This window comes from Balaenoptera musculus, chromosome 19 (genome assembly GCF_009873245.2).
Source record: "Balaenoptera musculus isolate JJ_BM4_2016_0621 chromosome 19, mBalMus1.pri.v3, whole genome shotgun sequence".
In the NCBI taxonomy this organism is placed as follows: domain Eukaryota; kingdom Metazoa; phylum Chordata; class Mammalia; order Artiodactyla; family Balaenopteridae; genus Balaenoptera; species Balaenoptera musculus.
The window spans coordinates 7,884,092-7,900,087 of NC_045803.1; the positions used below are offsets into that span (position 1 = coordinate 7,884,092).

At 56.9% G+C, this 15,996-nt stretch overlaps 2 protein-coding genes across 3 annotated transcripts; one reads left to right on the plus strand and one right to left on the minus strand.

Annotated features, from left to right (window-relative positions):
• Positions 1–562: 562 nt before the first annotated feature.
• Positions 563–1,717, plus strand: LHB (luteinizing hormone subunit beta). Its single transcript, XM_036832125.1, has 2 exons — positions 563–1,100; positions 1,363–1,717. Exons 1-2 carry the CDS (start codon positions 582–584, stop codon positions 1,603–1,605), a joined length of 762 nt encoding a protein of 253 aa, XP_036688020.1. The 5' UTR covers positions 563–581; the 3' UTR covers positions 1,606–1,717.
• A 78-nt stretch (positions 1,718–1,795) lies between these two features.
• On the minus strand, positions 1,796–15,889 carry RUVBL2 (RuvB like AAA ATPase 2). 2 transcript variants are annotated; one of them, XM_036835045.1, is made up of 15 exons: positions 15,539–15,889; positions 12,516–12,570; positions 10,906–10,961; positions 10,451–10,592; positions 8,477–8,606; positions 8,260–8,326; positions 6,982–7,088; positions 6,803–6,896; positions 6,285–6,408; positions 5,854–5,948; positions 5,639–5,757; positions 3,019–3,138; positions 2,501–2,630; positions 2,020–2,134; positions 1,796–1,906 (listed from the first exon to the last, which is right to left on the minus strand). In XM_036835045.1, exons 1-15 carry the CDS (start codon positions 15,548–15,550, stop codon positions 1,881–1,883), a joined length of 1,392 nt encoding a protein of 463 aa, XP_036690940.1. In that variant the 5' UTR covers positions 15,551–15,889; the 3' UTR covers positions 1,796–1,880. The 2 variants fall into 2 exon arrangements, with proteins under 2 accessions (XP_036690940.1, XP_036690939.1); XM_036835044.1 differs by lacking the exon at positions 15,539–15,889 and adding an exon at positions 13,171–13,343.
• Between the last annotated feature and the right edge of the window lie 107 nt (positions 15,890–15,996).

Sequence of the window (15,996 nt, forward strand, 5' to 3'; positions counted from 1 at the left end):
TCCTGGTTTCTGGGGGCCTGAGTGTGGGGCAGGTGGGATTCCCGCTGAATCCCTGGTGGAGGGGCGGAGCGTCTGGGTGGACACCCCCACCTCTGGTGACAGAATCCAACATCGAAGCCACATCCCTCCTAAGAAGTCGGATTCAGTCTACGGCAGGTGGAGCAGGGTTGAGGCTTCAGCCTATCACCACTGGAGGGTTGTCAGACGGGCGGCGCTCCAGCCTCTGGCGGGCTCCCCTCAGGGTGGGTAGAGGGGGGCCCACAAGGCAAGGGGCACAACTGCGGCCTCCTATACCCTATTTCTTGCGCTCCCACCACGGCCTCCCTAGCACCTGGGGACTGAGTCTGTGAAGTCCGCTTCACCTTGGGCGTCTTCTGCTTCTTGGCACGGAAGCCACTCAGGGAGTGGGGGGAGGGGGGCGCCACTGGGCCATTCCTGCATCTCCCCGACCTTGTCTGCCTCTCGCCCCCGGGGAGATTAGTGTCCTGGTTACCCCACCATGCTGCCGCCCCCAGTGGCCTTGCCGCCCCCACAGCCCGCAGCTATAAGACCAGGTAAACGCAGCAGGGGAGACACCAAGGATGGAGATGCTCCAGGTAAGACCGCAGGGCCCCTGGGCCCCATGCGACTCCATCCAGGCCACGGCTGGAAGGAAGAGGGAGAGTCCTGTGACCTGGCAAAGGAGGCCTCTTTCTAGAAGGGTGTGGAGAGCCAGCAAGCTTCCTGGCAGGAGGAGGGAAGCAGCTGGTGCAGGGCCTGAGGGTGGGTATCTGAAGTGCTGGGGTATCTGGGGTCCCTGGGTATGGGGATGGGAGATTCTTGAATGGAAGACGTCAGGGTCCCCGAACGTGTGTATGCAGGGCTGGGGGGTGGGTGCTAAGGACTCGTGGCAGAGGGCTCAGGCTGGCCCTGAGGCACTGGCCTTGTCCCAGGGGCTGCTGCTGTTGCTGCTGCTGAGCGTGGCCGGGGTGTGGGCACCCAGGGGGCCACTGCGGCCGCTGTGCCGGCCCATCAACGCCACCCTGGCCGCTGAGAACGAGGCCTGCCCTGTCTGCATCACCTTCACCACCAGTATCTGTGCCGGCTACTGCCCCAGCATGGTGAGCTGCCCAGGGTGGGTGGGTGCTGCCACCTCAGCTCCAGGTGGATTACTCAGGGCCAGGCCCGCAGAAGACAGGAAGTGGCCCCGGGGGTGGAAGGGTGGCCCGCCACCCGGGGCAGGGGCTGGGCATGTGGGAGAGCACAGACGGTCCTCTGGACACCCGAGTCTGGGATCTGTAGGGTGCAGTGGGGGAGCTCGGGGGAGGGCTTGGCCCCAAGTAGACACCCAAGCCCCCCCCCACCCAACCCCGCCACCTCCAGGTTCGGGTGCTGCCGGCTGCCCTGCCGCCTGTGCCCCAGCCAGTGTGCACCTACCGCGAGCTGCGCTTTGCCTCCATCCGGCTCCCCGGCTGCCCACCTGGTGTGGACCCAATGGTCTCCTTTCCCGTGGCCCTCAGCTGTCACTGCGGGCCCTGCCGCCTCAGCAGCTCTGACTGTGGGGGTCCCAGAGCCCAGCCCTTGGCCTGTGACCGCTCCCCTCGCCCAGGCCTCCTCTTCCTCTAAGGATCCCCACCTCAACCTCTCATGCCCACCTCAACCTCCCATGCCCACCCCAACTCCTGGAGCCAGCAGACGCTCCTCCCTATCCCTCCTAATAAAGACTTCTCAAACTGCACTCTGGGGGTGTCTTTCTGGGGTCTCAGGGTGTGTGTGCCTGTGTACGCGCACACGCACACACAACACACACAACAGGTCCAGTTTCAGAACCATTTTATACAAAGTCACAGTGTCAGAACTCTGGTAGAAAATGGGGAAGCGGGGGTGAAGGTGATATCAGCTCAGGAGGTGTCCATGGTTTCACCTTCTGTCGGGAGAAGGAAGGCCACGTGGTCAGTGTGGCCCCGAGGGCAGGGCCTGAGCTCTCCAGGCCGGGCTCCCTCCTCCCTCTCTGGGGCAGGCGGGGAGGGGGACACTCACTGAGCTCGTTGAAGAGGAAGGCGTCCTGGTACTCCTTCATGTACTGCGTGGAGCGCGACTCATCCAGGAAGAGCGAGTAGACCCGCTTGATGTCATCCACCTGCACCTCGGTGCCCTGACAGGGGACGTGAGACCTCAGTGGGCCCCTCCCAGGAGGCGGGTCAGGGTGAGGACTCTGGGGCCAGGTCGCCTGGATTCAAATCCTGCCGTGGCCACCTCGTGGCTGTGGGCCCCACCTCCCCACCCCTCAGTTTCTTCACCTGTAAAATGGACTTAATGGCATCAACTTGCAGCCAATAGATATTTACTCAGCACCTCCCGTGTGTCAGGCTGGGAGCCACAGCAATTAACCCGAGAGACCAAAGTCCCCTGCCTTTGAAAATTTGGGTTCTGGGACTCAATGCAACTGCCCACGGAAAGCCCTGGGAGTAGCATGTCCTCCACTCGCTCATCTGACCCCTGGGCAGACGCAGCCGCTGACCTTGCGTTTCCGGCACACCAGGCTGGCGGCCGTGATGAGCTGGATGGCGTAGCGCAGCGAGGTCTCCAGCCCAATGCGGGTCAGCACCGTGTAGGCGTCCTCACTCATCTCCACGTCTTCCTCCTCACACCTGCGGGCAGGGGGCGTAGGGGGCATTCAGCCAGGGCCGTGGTGCTGCTGGACCTCCCGGGGTACACGTGGAGTCCACGTCCTCAGAAGCACAGAAGAGCCACCGAGGCACAGGCTGGGCCCAAACCTTGGGCCTCCTGAGCCTCCCCCTTCCAGGGCTCTTTCCCCAAGGTCAGTCACCGGCACAGCCCCTCCCTTCTCCAAAGAGCCCCACCCCCCCCATCACAGGCCACTGCTTGGATGCCCAGCCCACTCCTGCTTCTGGCAGCCCAGTGACCTCCCCCTCAGACCTCAGTGTCACCACGTGTCACACAGGGTGGACACCAGCCCTGCCTCTCAGGCCTGCAGCCTGGACGTGTCCCGGAAGGCCGGGGGGCCCCCACCCGCACCGGATGCGGAGGATCTGCTTTGTGTCTTTCTCGCTGTAGGGAGAGGTCGAGACGATAAGCAGGCGGTCCAGCAGGTCAATGGGGATGCCGTGGGGGCTCTGGTAGCTGGTGCCCCGGATCCTGGGGAGGAGGGGGAAGGGAGGCTGTCAGGGTGATGCTCTTAGAACCTGGCTCTCCACTCCCTCTACTCAGAACACCCCACCCCTACCAACCCCCTCACTGGCTCACTGGACCAAATACCCGGCAGCCTTCAGCTCTGGGCTGGTGTCACTGCCCGAAGGCGCAGCCACGCCCTGACTGCATCAATCCCCCTGGAGCTGAGCTGGTTTTCGCTAGATATCTGTGTCCGGGATTACCGGATCAAGGTCCCACTCCTCTGCTTGACACAGAGCTCCGCAAGGGAAGCAACTGTGCCGGTCCCGTCCCTGCCTGCACCTGGCCCAGCACAAGGCCTGGCACGTGGTGCTAGGAAACAGCAGATTCCCGTTATTCATGGTAGCTGCATTCTACAAAGTGGAGGCGAACATTCAACTAGCAAATACAGGGTTAGGCTCTTGTGAGCCTCTGGTCACAATTTTTGGCAACCAACCAATAGGTAGCCTGGTTTCAGGTTAAAGACACCTTATTCAATATACATTATTGACTTATTCATGCCGAACTCATAGCCAGTAGCACTTGAATTCGTGCCTGAAGGAAGCTCATCTAACACATGTGTTTTCTCCGTACGGCACATCCCTGCCTTCTGGTGCTTAGCGACGCTGGACAGCTGGGGGCCATTTTAAACAGCAAAGTTACCAGGAACAAAAAGCATACAATGTGACAAATGTGGCACTAAATAGATCAGGAAAAGGACACTTATTTACAGCCTGTGAACTGAAACTAGGAGGCACAGCACTGCCTGCTTTGACCCTTGTCTGGACTGTCTGCCGTGGGCGATTCAATTTTTTCCTGCTCTGCACACGTTTGCGAATGACCGCCAAAGTGTGATGGATACCAATTTGGGGGCTACAAATCAACTGTAGCGAGTAAGCAGATCCACAAATACGGAATCTGCAGAGGAGTGGCTGCGTTTGCTGCCCCTCACAGGAGACACCCCTGTTCCCACAGCGTGACCTGCAGCTGCTACAAACATGCTCTCAGCTGCTCTCATCCAACCCTGTCATCTGGATACCAAATTCTGGCCCTGCCACCTTCTACGTGTGACCTTGGGCAAGTTACCAGGCCTTGCTGTCCCCAGCTTTAAAATGGGGCCGAGGGAATGCCCTGGTGGTCTGGGTGGTTAGGACTCCGCGCTTCCACTGCAGGGGGCACGGGTTTGATCCTTGATTGGGGAACTAAGATCCTGCAAGCTGTGATGCATGGCCAAAAAAATAAAAAAATAATAAAGCAGGGCTGAGACCATATTACCTCCCGAGCTTCTTTTGAGGGGGCCAAGCAGTTCATCCTGGAAAAGGGCCGAGCACAGAGCCAAGGACGCCCTGCCCGCTGCCCCCGGTAGCCATGCCCCCGTCTTCCCTGCACGGCAGCTGGCACATGGCTGCTGCCCTGGAGGTGCTGGTCGCTGGGCTACCGTGCAGCCAGGTGCTGCCACACACCTGAGCAGCCCTGGGTAATGGGTCCAGGTGGCCGTGCTGGGTGCAGCCTTTGGGCCCCAGCCTCTTGCGAGCTCTCTGCCCTCACTTCCTTCTACCTTCCTGTGGACTCTTGAAACGTAGATGAGGTGGGGAAGAGCCAGCAGGGAGGACATGGCACAGCACACCCTAGGGCAGAGGTTCCCAAGCTTTACGGCATCTGGTACCCTTCACGTCTCGGGATTTTTTCCATGGTACCCTTAGGTCAAGAGAAATACTAAGCTTCGTTCCCTTTATTTCTATTAAGCAGTTAGGTGTAAGCAACTTAATTGTAGTATTTTCTGCAGCGTCCAAAACATGTCACTGTGCATCCCTTAAAACCTTGAAACATCCCACAGGGGCTTCCCTGGTGGCGCAGTGGTTAAGAATCCGCCTGCCAATGCAGGGAACTCAGGTTCGAGCCCTGGTCCGGGAGGATCCCACATGCTGCGGAGCAACTAAGCCCGTGCGCCACAACTACTGAGCCTGCGCTCTAGAGCCTGGCTCCACAACTACTGAGCCCGCGCGCCTAGAGCCCATGCTCTGCAACAAGAGAAGCCACCATAATGAAAAGCCTGCACACTGCAACGAAGAGTTGCTCCCACTCGCCGCAACTAGAGAAAGCCTGCGCACAGGAACGAAGACCCAGTGCAGCCAAAAAAAAAAAACCAAAACACATCCCACAGCACTCCTGTGTTCTCTGCAGTACCCTGGGGTGCCTTGGCACACAGTTTGGGAACTGGAGCCTTAAGGGAACAAGAAAACAGAAAGAACATGGCACCTGGACTTCCCTGTGGAGCAGAGTTGCCCACCAGCCCTGACCAGCCACCTACTTTTGTTTGAGGGGAAAGTACACTGTCTTGTCTGGGCCACAAAGCTCGGGGATAGCCAAGCCCACCCCTCCCTAACGAGGTGCTCACCAAACGTGCCCTGATTATCCAGCGGCCGTTCCCGCCACCCAGAGGTCCCCGTTCTCCCCAGGGGCCTCTGAGGGGCCGGCAGTGGCTCACCGGGTGATGCCGCGGTTGGTGGCCATGATGAGGACAGGCGCCATGTCACTCTCCAGGGCCCGGTTGAGGAAGGAGAAGCTCTCAATGTCCAGCATGTGGACCTCGTCGATAAACAGCACCTGGGGGTCAGGGGGGCGGATGTCAAACCCACCTCCTGCGCCCACTCTTCTCCCCCACCGCAACGTCCCCTGCCCTGGCCCTGTCCTGGTACTCACGCCGGGGATGATCTCCGCCTTGCCCTCCTCCCGCCACTCGGCCACCTTGGCATTGATCTGCTCTCGGACTTCTGACTTGATCTCCCCTGTGTCACCTGCGGGAGGCGGGGTGTCAGCGACAAGACAGGGATCCAGGGCCGGAGGGTGGACCAAGATGCAGAAGGATGGGACGCCGGGGACAGAGGGGAGAGAGACCAAGCCTGGAGTGGCAGCATGACGGGAGGGCCAGGGAGTCGGAGGTGTCCCAGAGAGGCAACACAGGGGGAGAAAAGAACCACACTCACAGATGGAGAAGAACAGGAGTCGGCGAACAGGGATGGAGGAAGAGGGGAAAAGCCATGGTCACGGGGGGGGCCGTACTGGTGGATGGGAGAGCGAGAGGGGAGCTGCCAGGCCCCCCGGGGCGGGGGGCGACGACGGCTGGGCCTCACCTGAGAAGAGGGCCAGGAAGCCCTGGGTGCGGGAGTTGATGACGTCAATCTCGTGCAGGGACACCGTGTGCACCACCTCCTTGCGTTTCTGGAGCTCCCCGTCTGGGCACTGCACGAACTTGGTCTATGGGGCCGGGGTGGGGTTCAGTGTGGACAAGGGCAGAAAAGAGCATGAAGTGGGGGGGCCCAAGGGGCCGTCTGGGGAGACTGGGGCTCCCTGGAATGGAACTAAGAATCCAGATGGGGGTTACCCAGAAACCCCAGGCCCAAGAGGTAGTCAAGACCAGGGCAGTCAACAGCACTGAAGGATATGGGGGTTCCTGGAGGACCCCGGAAACCATGAGCCAAGTGCCAAGCTGAGGGGTCCCAGCTGTCCTAGAGGGTACAGGGAAGAACCAGGAGTACCAGGGACATGGGGTTGGGGTGACAGGAGGATCCAGACCCTGTGGGCCCTGGGGTGATGGAGGAGAGAGAAACATCCTGGTGCCTGATGGAGGGGACCTGGAGCCCTGGCCCACCTGGGAGCCCATGGCGTCATAGTCTCGAGCGCGTGTGAACGAGCGTCCCAGCTTGGAGATCTTGCCCGTGGCCTTGTCGATGGTGATCACATCCCTGCAGGGGATGGAGGGCGGGGGTGAGGAAAGGAAGGGCCAGAGCTCCCCTACCCTGACCACCTGGTGCGGCCCCCACTGCTCACCCAGCCTGGACCTTGTCCTTGGTCAGGGACTCAATCATCTTAGTGCCCAGGTCGTATATGGTTTCCATCTCTGTGGTCTTGAGGGTCAGCTTGCCCACCTTGGAGCCCTGAGGGGTGACATGCCAGGCAAGGGGCTCAGAGACGGGCCCGATGTCTCCCTAACACAGCTTCAGAACAAGCATGACATGGGGCAGCTTTGGGGGCTTGACGAAGATATCCACTGTCACAACTGCGGTGACAGCTTCCTGGGTGCATGTGTGTCAAAGCCTAACATCCTGTAAACCTTCAAGGGCGTGGCTTATTGGCTGTCAACTGCACATTAATAAAGCGATTATTAAAACTCCAGTAAAGAAACAAACAAAAACCTAAAAGACAAAATCTATAAAAACAACAGGGACCTGAGGTCTCACAGAATGGCCAAAGGGGTCCCACTGTAACACTCCTTTTTTATACCCAAATGAAAGGCAGTTTTTGTCGATCACAAACCCAGAAGAACTCAGCTAAACACAACTAAGAAAACAAAAAATGCCACGCCCCTCCCCACGAGATAAGCTAAGAAAACAAAATGCCACGCCCCTCCTCACAAGATGAACAGTCGCCAAGTCCGGGCTTTTCCCAGCACATTGGAGTCTCTCCTGTGTCCTGGAATTGTTTCCACAGTGAGGTGCTCCCTTTGTAGGGACAGGTGGCAGCATAAAAGAACTGGGATTGGGGAGGGAGTTAAAGGGAGTTTTGCTTGTTCATTTTTTTTTTTTTTAATTTATTTATTTATGGCTGTGTTGGGTCTTCGTTTCTGTGCGAGGGCTTTCTCTAGTTGTGGCAAGCGGGGGCCACTCTTCATCGCGGTGCGCGGGCCTCTCACTATCGCGGCCTCTCTTGTTGCGGAGCACAGGCTCCAGATGCGCAGGCTCAGTAATTGTGGCTCACGGGCCCAGTTGCTCCGTGGCATGTGGGATCTTCCCAGACCAGGGCTCGAACCCGTGTCCCCTGCATTGGCAGGCAGATTCTCAACCACTGCGCCACCAGGGAAGCCCTGCTTGTTCATTTTTAAAGGGAGGATGTATCCACAGATTTCTTCTGTAATCAAAATCTAATTTAAAGAACTATCTGGGGAATAGCTTTCCCTATATTTAAAGGTTCTCCTACCATGTTTTTAAAACACAAAATTTAATTGCAATAGATGAGACTAATTTAGGAGGCTGTTTACAGGTGTTAAAAGTGCAGGTGGACCCCCACCCTCCAGCCCTGGGCGTAGCCTAGACTCGGGAGCAGACTCACCGTCCCTGTTGCGGGCCGATCAATCTGGATCTCCACCACCTCCCCTTCGATGATCTCGGTCTCCTCCCTGGGCAGAGAACAGATCTAAGGAGAGAGCCCGAGGCCTGGGCCCTCAGGAATTGCCAACTCCTGTGAGCCCTTGGGTGCAGGATAAGCTGGCCAGGGCCAGGGGGGGATGTCCCAAGGCCGCTGGGAGCTGGCACCACCCCCTGCTTACTTGATGCGCACACCGATGGAGCGCCGGAAGGCCTGTGTCAGCGCCTCCGTTTTGCTCATCTCCAGGGAGAAGATCTCACTGCCGGCGATGGCTGTGAACGGGGTGTCAGGGCCCAGGGCCTGTGCCATGCCTGGGAAGGAGGGGAGGCAGCCTGGGTAGGTGGGGGCGGACCTGGCACCAGGTCCCCAACACCCGCTCTGTGGCAAACCAGCTCTTCTCCCTCCTCAGGCAGGAGAGCAGGAGAGGGGCAGGGTGCTGAGCGGCAGACAGGGCGACGCAGAGAAGGCAGGGGACGGAGGGCCGCGTGGGCAGGCCCTGGATCAGAACCCTGCGCTGCCCAGAGGGCGAACCTTACGACTCTATAACTTGCCAAGCCTGCCTCCCAACCTCTAAGAGCTGTTTAGCCTCAGGGCTTGGGGGTGATGAGCAGGGGTAGAGGCAAGGGGCTGATATTGAAGGTAAGAGAGTCAGACTGCGTAGGTTCGAATCCCGGCTTCGGTGCTTAGCACCGGGTGACCTTGAGAAGTCTGCTCCCCAAGCCGGTTTGCCCCTCTGTGTGATGGGACCGATAACATGACAAGCACTGGCATGGGATGGCACCCTGCACAGAAGCGATTACGAGGGCGGGCAGGCATACACTGGTGCTCAACCATGACTCCGCCACATGGTCTGGAACCAGCACAGGGACGGGTCTCCTCTATGGTCTGGGGCCTGGAGCTGGCTGGTAGACAGCGGGGCCATTCCTGCCATCACTCCAAGCGCTGAGCCCCTCTGCCAGCTCCCCTTCCTGAGGGCTCTGCCCAGCTCTGAGCCAAGTCTCCCGGACAGGAAGTCACCGAACCCTCCTGACCAGTGTGAGCTGGGAACTCTCCTTGGTCCCCTTTACAGATGTGTGTCACACTCTGTGCCTGGGTGTCCTGCTCCCTACTGTCTGTCCAGGAGACTCCCAGACATCCTACAAGTCTTAGTTCAGGCACTGACTCACCTGGGAAGTCTCTCCTGACAACCACCACCCCGTTTTCTCTCCCCACCACCCCTCATCGGAGGTAGAAGCCTCCTCTGTTCATCACCCTGGACGGGACCGTGTCCACGAACACTTCCTCCAGGCCGGAAGCTTCCTAAAGTCAGGACTTTGGTCTTAATCATCTTAGTGTCCGCAGTGTCTGGTCCAGGGCCTGGCACACCAGGGTACCCGAATGAGTGCTACTTTATCTTAACTGCAGACCTAGCTGTTACCTTGATTCTCACTGCCTGGCCCCACAGTCAAGGCACAAAGGTGGGAATGAGTGGGACGAGAGGAGAGTCCAGGAAAGCTTCAATGAGGAAAAGATGCCTGGGTAGGGTTTTGAAGGATGAATAGGAGCTCAACAAGGATGAGGGACAGTTGTGAGTAAAAAGATCTTAAATCACTAATGCATTGCAAAAGAGACTGCTGGCTGTCTATGCAATGCCCATCTTTCCCATCTTCCTTCGTTCCAGACCCCCCATTTTCTTAGGGTAGCAGTGATCCCAATTAAAATATTAAAATAAGTTTTAATGTCTCATTCTTGTGCAGCAGAGTGTAGCCATTAAGCTCTAGTCAATAAAATATAAGCAAGAGTGTGTGGGAGTCCCAAGACAGCTGCTTAAAGGGAGCTACCTCTAGGAGGTACACCCTCATTGCAATTCCTCTATCTCCTTCTTCCCATATGGAGTATGGGTGGGATGGCTGGAGCGTAGGCCATCTTCTTGCAACATGAGGTGACCCTGACATGGAAGCAAGTGATGTGGAGGCAGGAAGGTAGGAGCCTTCACTGTTCAACAAGGCTGAATTGGCCTACATTCAGGTTCTTCTATGGGAGAGAATAAACCCATAGTGTTTAAGCCACTGCCATTTTGGGCTGTCTGTTAAACATGGCTGAACCTGACCCTGACTTACACGGGAGGGATCGTCTGGCAAGGCCAGAAGAGATCCTGCCCTGAGAGGTGTCTTACCCATGGCGATGGCCGTCTTCCCAGTACCCGGCTGGCCGGCGATGAGGACTGCCCGGCCGGCGATCTTCCCTTCCCGGATCATCTCCAGCACCACGCCAGCTGCCCTCCGGGCCGCCAGCTGGCCCACCATGCCCTGGGAAGCCTGGGGGTGGGAGGTGACAGAGCACACAAGGTGACTTCCTACTGGGCTACTACTGCATTTCTACCACCTCCAGGCTGATGAGATCAAACAGGACATTGTTGGCTGGGACTTCAGAAAAAAAGCCAAAAAAGCCTTTTCCACCCCCATTTTTTAAAGAACGATAAAACTGCACATGCCGCTGAATTTTATAAATACAGCGCAGACAAAGGTCTGGAAGATCATAACGCAGTCCCCATACTCCCCACAGCCCTGGGTCCCCTCTGCCCGAGGCCCCCATGGAGCAGCCTTCCCACCCCGGCCCCCTGGGCTCTACCTGCCGTGGCTCCAAGGCATCGTCTAGCCCCAGCCCCCGGATATGGGAGTGAGCGCCTGTGTGTGGGGAAAGAACCAGAAGACACGGTTACCAGCCAGCTCGTGTCGATGTGTGGCCTGAGGGGCTTCCCCGCTGAGCCCTGGTTTCCTCCTCGGTCACAGGGGCACCTCGATTCCCCACCTCACTGGGAGGATGGCCGGACATGGTAAATGCTCAGTAAATAAGAGTGGCTCTTAGGCTACATGGTGGCCTGAGTGACCTCCCAGGTTCTAATCTCATTCCATGTAACTCTGAGAACAAGAGTCTCAGCTATTATCACCCTGGATCATGGCCAGGGCTCAATAATTGCCCCCAGGCCCTCATTGACATGGAGGCGGGGAGGAGTTCAGAGAGGTTAGGTCCCTTGCCCAAGACCACACAGCCAGTGAGAGGTGAAGACGCAGGATTCCAATGCTTTACACTAGACCAGGGCTGGGCAAACTACAGCCTTGTTTTTGTAAATAAAGTTTTATTGGCACACAGCCATGTCCATTCGCTTACATACCATCTGGGGGTGCTCTCGCACTGCTGCAGCAGAATTGATTACTTTCAACAGAGAAGATATACTATCTGGCACTTTAAGGAAAGATGTGTCAACCCCTGTGCTGGACTGTAGGCACGCCGAGGGCAGGGATTCGGTGCAGCTAGAGTCTCCTGGGTCCTCAGCTCCCAGCAGGGCTGGCCCTTGATAGCTAAGTGCTTTACCTTATTGTATCTTATGTCAACCGAGGAGGTGAACTACTCTCCCACCGTTTTGCAGGTAAGGAAACTGAGGCACAGAGAGCAACTAGCCCCTCACTACGTGGCTCAGAAGTGGCACCCAGCAGCGTGCTTCCAGAACCCAGGTTCATAGGCAGGAGCCCTTTACTGCCTCTTCTGGAAGCTCTGAATGAATGAATGTGGACAAATACGTGTAGTCTCCTCCTTGCAAGTAAGGCTCTTTGCAAAGGCTGCACCCTGCTGTTGCCACTACACCCCAACTTCCTGGTCCCGGGTGAGCTGGGACCAGGGGCTTGACTGCTCTGAGTCTTGGTCACCTCAGCTAAAAATGAGATGACAGTCACAAGAGGCGCCTTGTGGGGCTACTGTAAGGATTCAAGGGATGCAAACTCATATTCAATGATTATCTGTGGAGCGTCTGGTCTGCCAGGGCCTGTGCTGGGCACACCGCTAGGACGGAGACAGACCAGGTCCCCGCCCTCACAGAGATGATGCGAGTGCTGGGGGTTTGGGACAGTCAGTGCAGGGCCAACTCCAGTCAGCACTCAGCAAATATCCACTTTCACGATTTCCAAGCAGGATGCTGGGGCATCCGGGAGCCCCGCCAGGGAAGCCAAGCCAGCAGCAGTAGCGCCTGGGGTTGAGGCCTGGCATGGTCCACCCCACCCCGGCCCCCAGCCATCTGACCTGCTCTGGAACTCAGGATCCTCCCTCCTTAGATAGGGGGGACGGGGGATGGTGGGATGGTGTGCAGGCCGACTCCTTCTCGGGGGTCCTGGGTAAGTTGGCTCTGTCAGGGGTACAGGGGGCAGGCAGGGGCTAGGTCCTATTCCTGATCCACGCTCACTCACCGATACGCTCAATCCTCGTCACGTCGCGGATCTCTGGGACCTTGGTTGTGGCTGTCTGGGGTTGGAGGAAGACGCATCAGTAAGAGCCTTTGCGGTCCCAGCTTTCAACAAGCCCTCCTCTGTCCCTCCTGCCCGCCTCCCACAAGACAGTCCTTTCCACTCTTCCCCACAGGGGGGCTGGCGTCCCAAACACCAGATCCTCCTCAGTTGTCACCCACTAGGGCTGGTGGGTTGACCCCGTTACGCTGTCAGTCCCAGGAAGCCAAGGACTGTGTCTGTCTCATTCACAGCCCTGTCCCCAGGGCTGGGCCCATGTTTGATGCCCAGGAATTATTTGCTGAAGGAAGAAGTCCTCCCCGCCCCCCAGAGCTGCGAGGACAGATGCAGAGTGGGCATTAACTTGGATGTGTTCTGGCCCCCGCTGATCTCCCAGCCCCCCTTGCGCCTCGCTGCCCCAGCTCTCTGTCACTAGGCCTTTGCATGTGCAGGTCCCTGGTCTGGCCTGCTCTCCCCACCCCCCTCACTGAATCAGATCAAGCGTCACTCATTAAGGGAGGCCCTCTTAATGCAGCAGCCCCTGCCCGGCTAATTTTAGGGTCTCTGGATGTCCAGACAGAAGGAATGGCCTCTTTTGGGAGTCTGATCTCACACTCACAAGGTAGACTGTTGGATCAATGTTCTTGGCTCCAATGGATGTGAGTCCCATGAAGGGCACAGCCCACATCTCGCTGGTCTCCCTTGGGGCTCAATGTTTGGAGTTTGAATGAATGACGCCCTGAAGTGCTGAGCTCACTCAACAAGCAGGTACTGAGGTCTCCTGTGTCCCCAGCTTTCCAAAGAGCAAAGTCAGACATTATCCCTTCTCACGTGGGGGAGAGAGATGAGTAAACACCGCCTGGGACAATTCAAGAACCGAATGGAGATCCACTCAGATATTCATGGCAGTGTTATGTATAACCAAGAGGTGGAAAAAACCCAAAACATCCATCAACGGATAGATAAACAAAATATGGGGTAGCCATAAAACGAAATATTATTCAGCCATAAAAAGGGATGAAGGGACTTCCCCGGTGGCGCAGTGGTTAAGAATCCACCTGCCAATGCAGGAGACATGGGTTCGAGCCCTGGTCCGGGAAGATCCCACATGTCGCGGAGCAACTAAGCCTGTGCGCCACAACTACTGAGCCTGCGCTCTAGAGCCCACGAGCCACAACTACCGAGCCCGCATGCCACAACTACTGAAGCCCGTGCGCCTAGAGTCTGTGCTCCGCAACAAGAGAAGCCACCGCAACGAGAAGCCCGCGCACCACAAGGAAGAGTAGCCCCCGCTCACCGCAACTAAAGAAAGCCCACGCACAGCAATGAAGACCCAACGCAGCATACAATTCTTAAAAAAAAAAAAAAGACCCAACGCAGCCAAAAATAAATAAATAAATTTATATAAATAAGTAAATAATATTTTTTTAAAAAAGGGATGAAGTTCTGATCCACGCTACAACATGGATGAACCTTGAAAACATTATGCTGAGTGAAAGAAGCCAGACACAAAAGGTCACATGTCGAATGATTCCGTTTATATGAAATGTCCAGAAGAGATAAATCTAGAGACACAAAGTAGATTAGAGGTTGCCTGGGGTGAATAAAGAAAGGGAGGCCTAAGAAGGCAGCACGCTGACCCAGCTCCTTGACCACCTGCCCCCAGCCCTCCTCCTCCTCACAGGTCTCCTAACCAGAATGAAAGGAGATGCAGGCATCCAACCCAAGGAAAACCCTCCTCTCTCTGGAACCAAGAGTTCAGACTTCCTGACCACCACGTAGTCACAAGCCTCCTCCCTTGCAGGTTGTGACCTCTCCCACTTACTCTTCCTCACAGGAGGTTGCTCACTGCCCCCAAACCGCTATCAGAAGATTGAGAACATACTCTCACCCACCCCTATATAGCCTATCAGACTCTACTCGAGACAAAAGATAGACATTGGTCCAGGAATCCCAACCCTCAGCAATCCCAACATACAGACCTGCCTCCTACAAAACCTTTCCTTTCACCATAAGCCTCTCCTACCCCCCGCTGCCTGCTGATCCCATGGAAACAAAACTCAGCTCCTACCATCCCCTCTTACTCCCAATACTTCATCCACACCCATGCAAACTGGGTCTCAGGAGTGTGGCCACTGCCCTTTCCTCTTCCGCTTCCCCATCCACCCCCTTTGCCGTGACAACAGAAACAGACTCACATGTCGCCCCTCAGGCACCAGTTAACTCTCATCCCGACCCTAGCCCCATCTTGACTGAGGTCACCATGGGAACCGAGGCATCTGGAAGCCACGTCCAACCCCCAAGCCAAGGCTACATCCCTTCTTCATTCAGATGTTTCTCAGAAAAGTACTTGGTGCCTGGCCCAGTGCAAGTGATAACTTATTGAGCATCCACGCTGGGCATGCCCTGATGAAATGCTGGGAATATGAAAATGGTTAAAACAACCCCATGACAAGTTCCTAAGCCTCTGTGCCCCCGGCCCTTTCCGCTCTCTACTGACACCCTCTGAGTTCTCAACACTCTCTCTTTTGGCTCAAGACTCAATAAGCAACTCCACGACCTGAAGCGCAGAGGGCAGGTCCCCGCCTGTGTTTCTTCCTTGTACTCAGGTACTATCCACACCATCAACAACCCAAGACTGCTGGATGGCTTGGAGCCCAAGACACTACAACCCTCATCAGACTTTAAGGCAAAGGACTGGAGAATTGGCCACTAGTTGAGCCCAGAGGATTGGAAGTTGGAGTTCCTATAAGATGATGGAGTCAGATTTGACCACTGAGACCGTAAATATTCACTTGAACCCAGGATGCCGGTATCCTAGTCCCTTCTGTTTTCCTCCCTCAGATCCAGAAGCCCAGGCCCCCAGCTCCCTCCTTCCTCAGATCCAGGAGTCCAGGCCCCCAGCCTCCTCTGCGCTAAGATCCAAGAGTTCCCGTCCAGCCCCCTCCTCCTTGAGACTCCTCAGCCCTCAACGCGCCGACACTCACCACGGTTGCCATGATGCTCACCAACCGCCAATATCCTAGCGGAAACGGAAACGCACTAGGAACGAGGCTTTCTGGCCCCTCTAGACTGCCAGGTCCTCCAAAAATCTCGGTGGTTCTCCTGGTGGGCGCGGCGTCACTTTTCAGGCCCCGCCCATCCAGGCTGCTCTGGAAGATGAGTTCCCAGAACTGCTGAGTCGATTCCCCACGCCTCGTGGCTCCTCCTCCTTTTACCCAGGCCTCCTTACTAAGGCCGATTGCAAAATTCTTAACACTTCTTCGGGCAACCACACGTCCCCCACGCTTCCTTTCCTCCTTATCCACCGTCTTCCCTCCCCCGCCAATTTTGGGGCCCCTAGCTTCGGATTGACAGAGCTGAAGGCCAATCAGCTAGCGCAGCGACAAGCCCCGCCCACTGGAGCTCGCACCAGCAGCCAAGGCGGTGGCGGGGCTGAGCGAAC

Bases quoted from the DNA above. Each gene is read 5' to 3' on its own strand.
- RUVBL2 (XM_036835044.1), bottom strand. From the start codon at position 13,239: ATGTGGGCTGTGCCCTTCATGGGACTCACATCCATTGGAGCCAAGAAC. The intron at 7,089-8,259 runs GTGAGTCTGCTC...GTCACCCCTCAG, and splicing joins ATCGGCCCGCAACAGGGACG to GGCTCCAAGGTGGGCAAGCT. The intron at 6,409-6,802 runs GTGGGCCAGGGC...CCGGCCCCATAG, and splicing joins ATGACGCCATGGGCTCCCAG to ACCAAGTTCGTGCAGTGCCC.
- LHB (XM_036832125.1), top strand. From the start codon at position 582: ATGGAGATGCTCCAGGTAAGACCGCAGGGCCCCTGGGCCCCATGCGAC. The intron at 1,101-1,362 runs GTGAGCTGCCCA...CGCCACCTCCAG, and splicing joins CCGGCTACTGCCCCAGCATG to GTTCGGGTGCTGCCGGCTGC.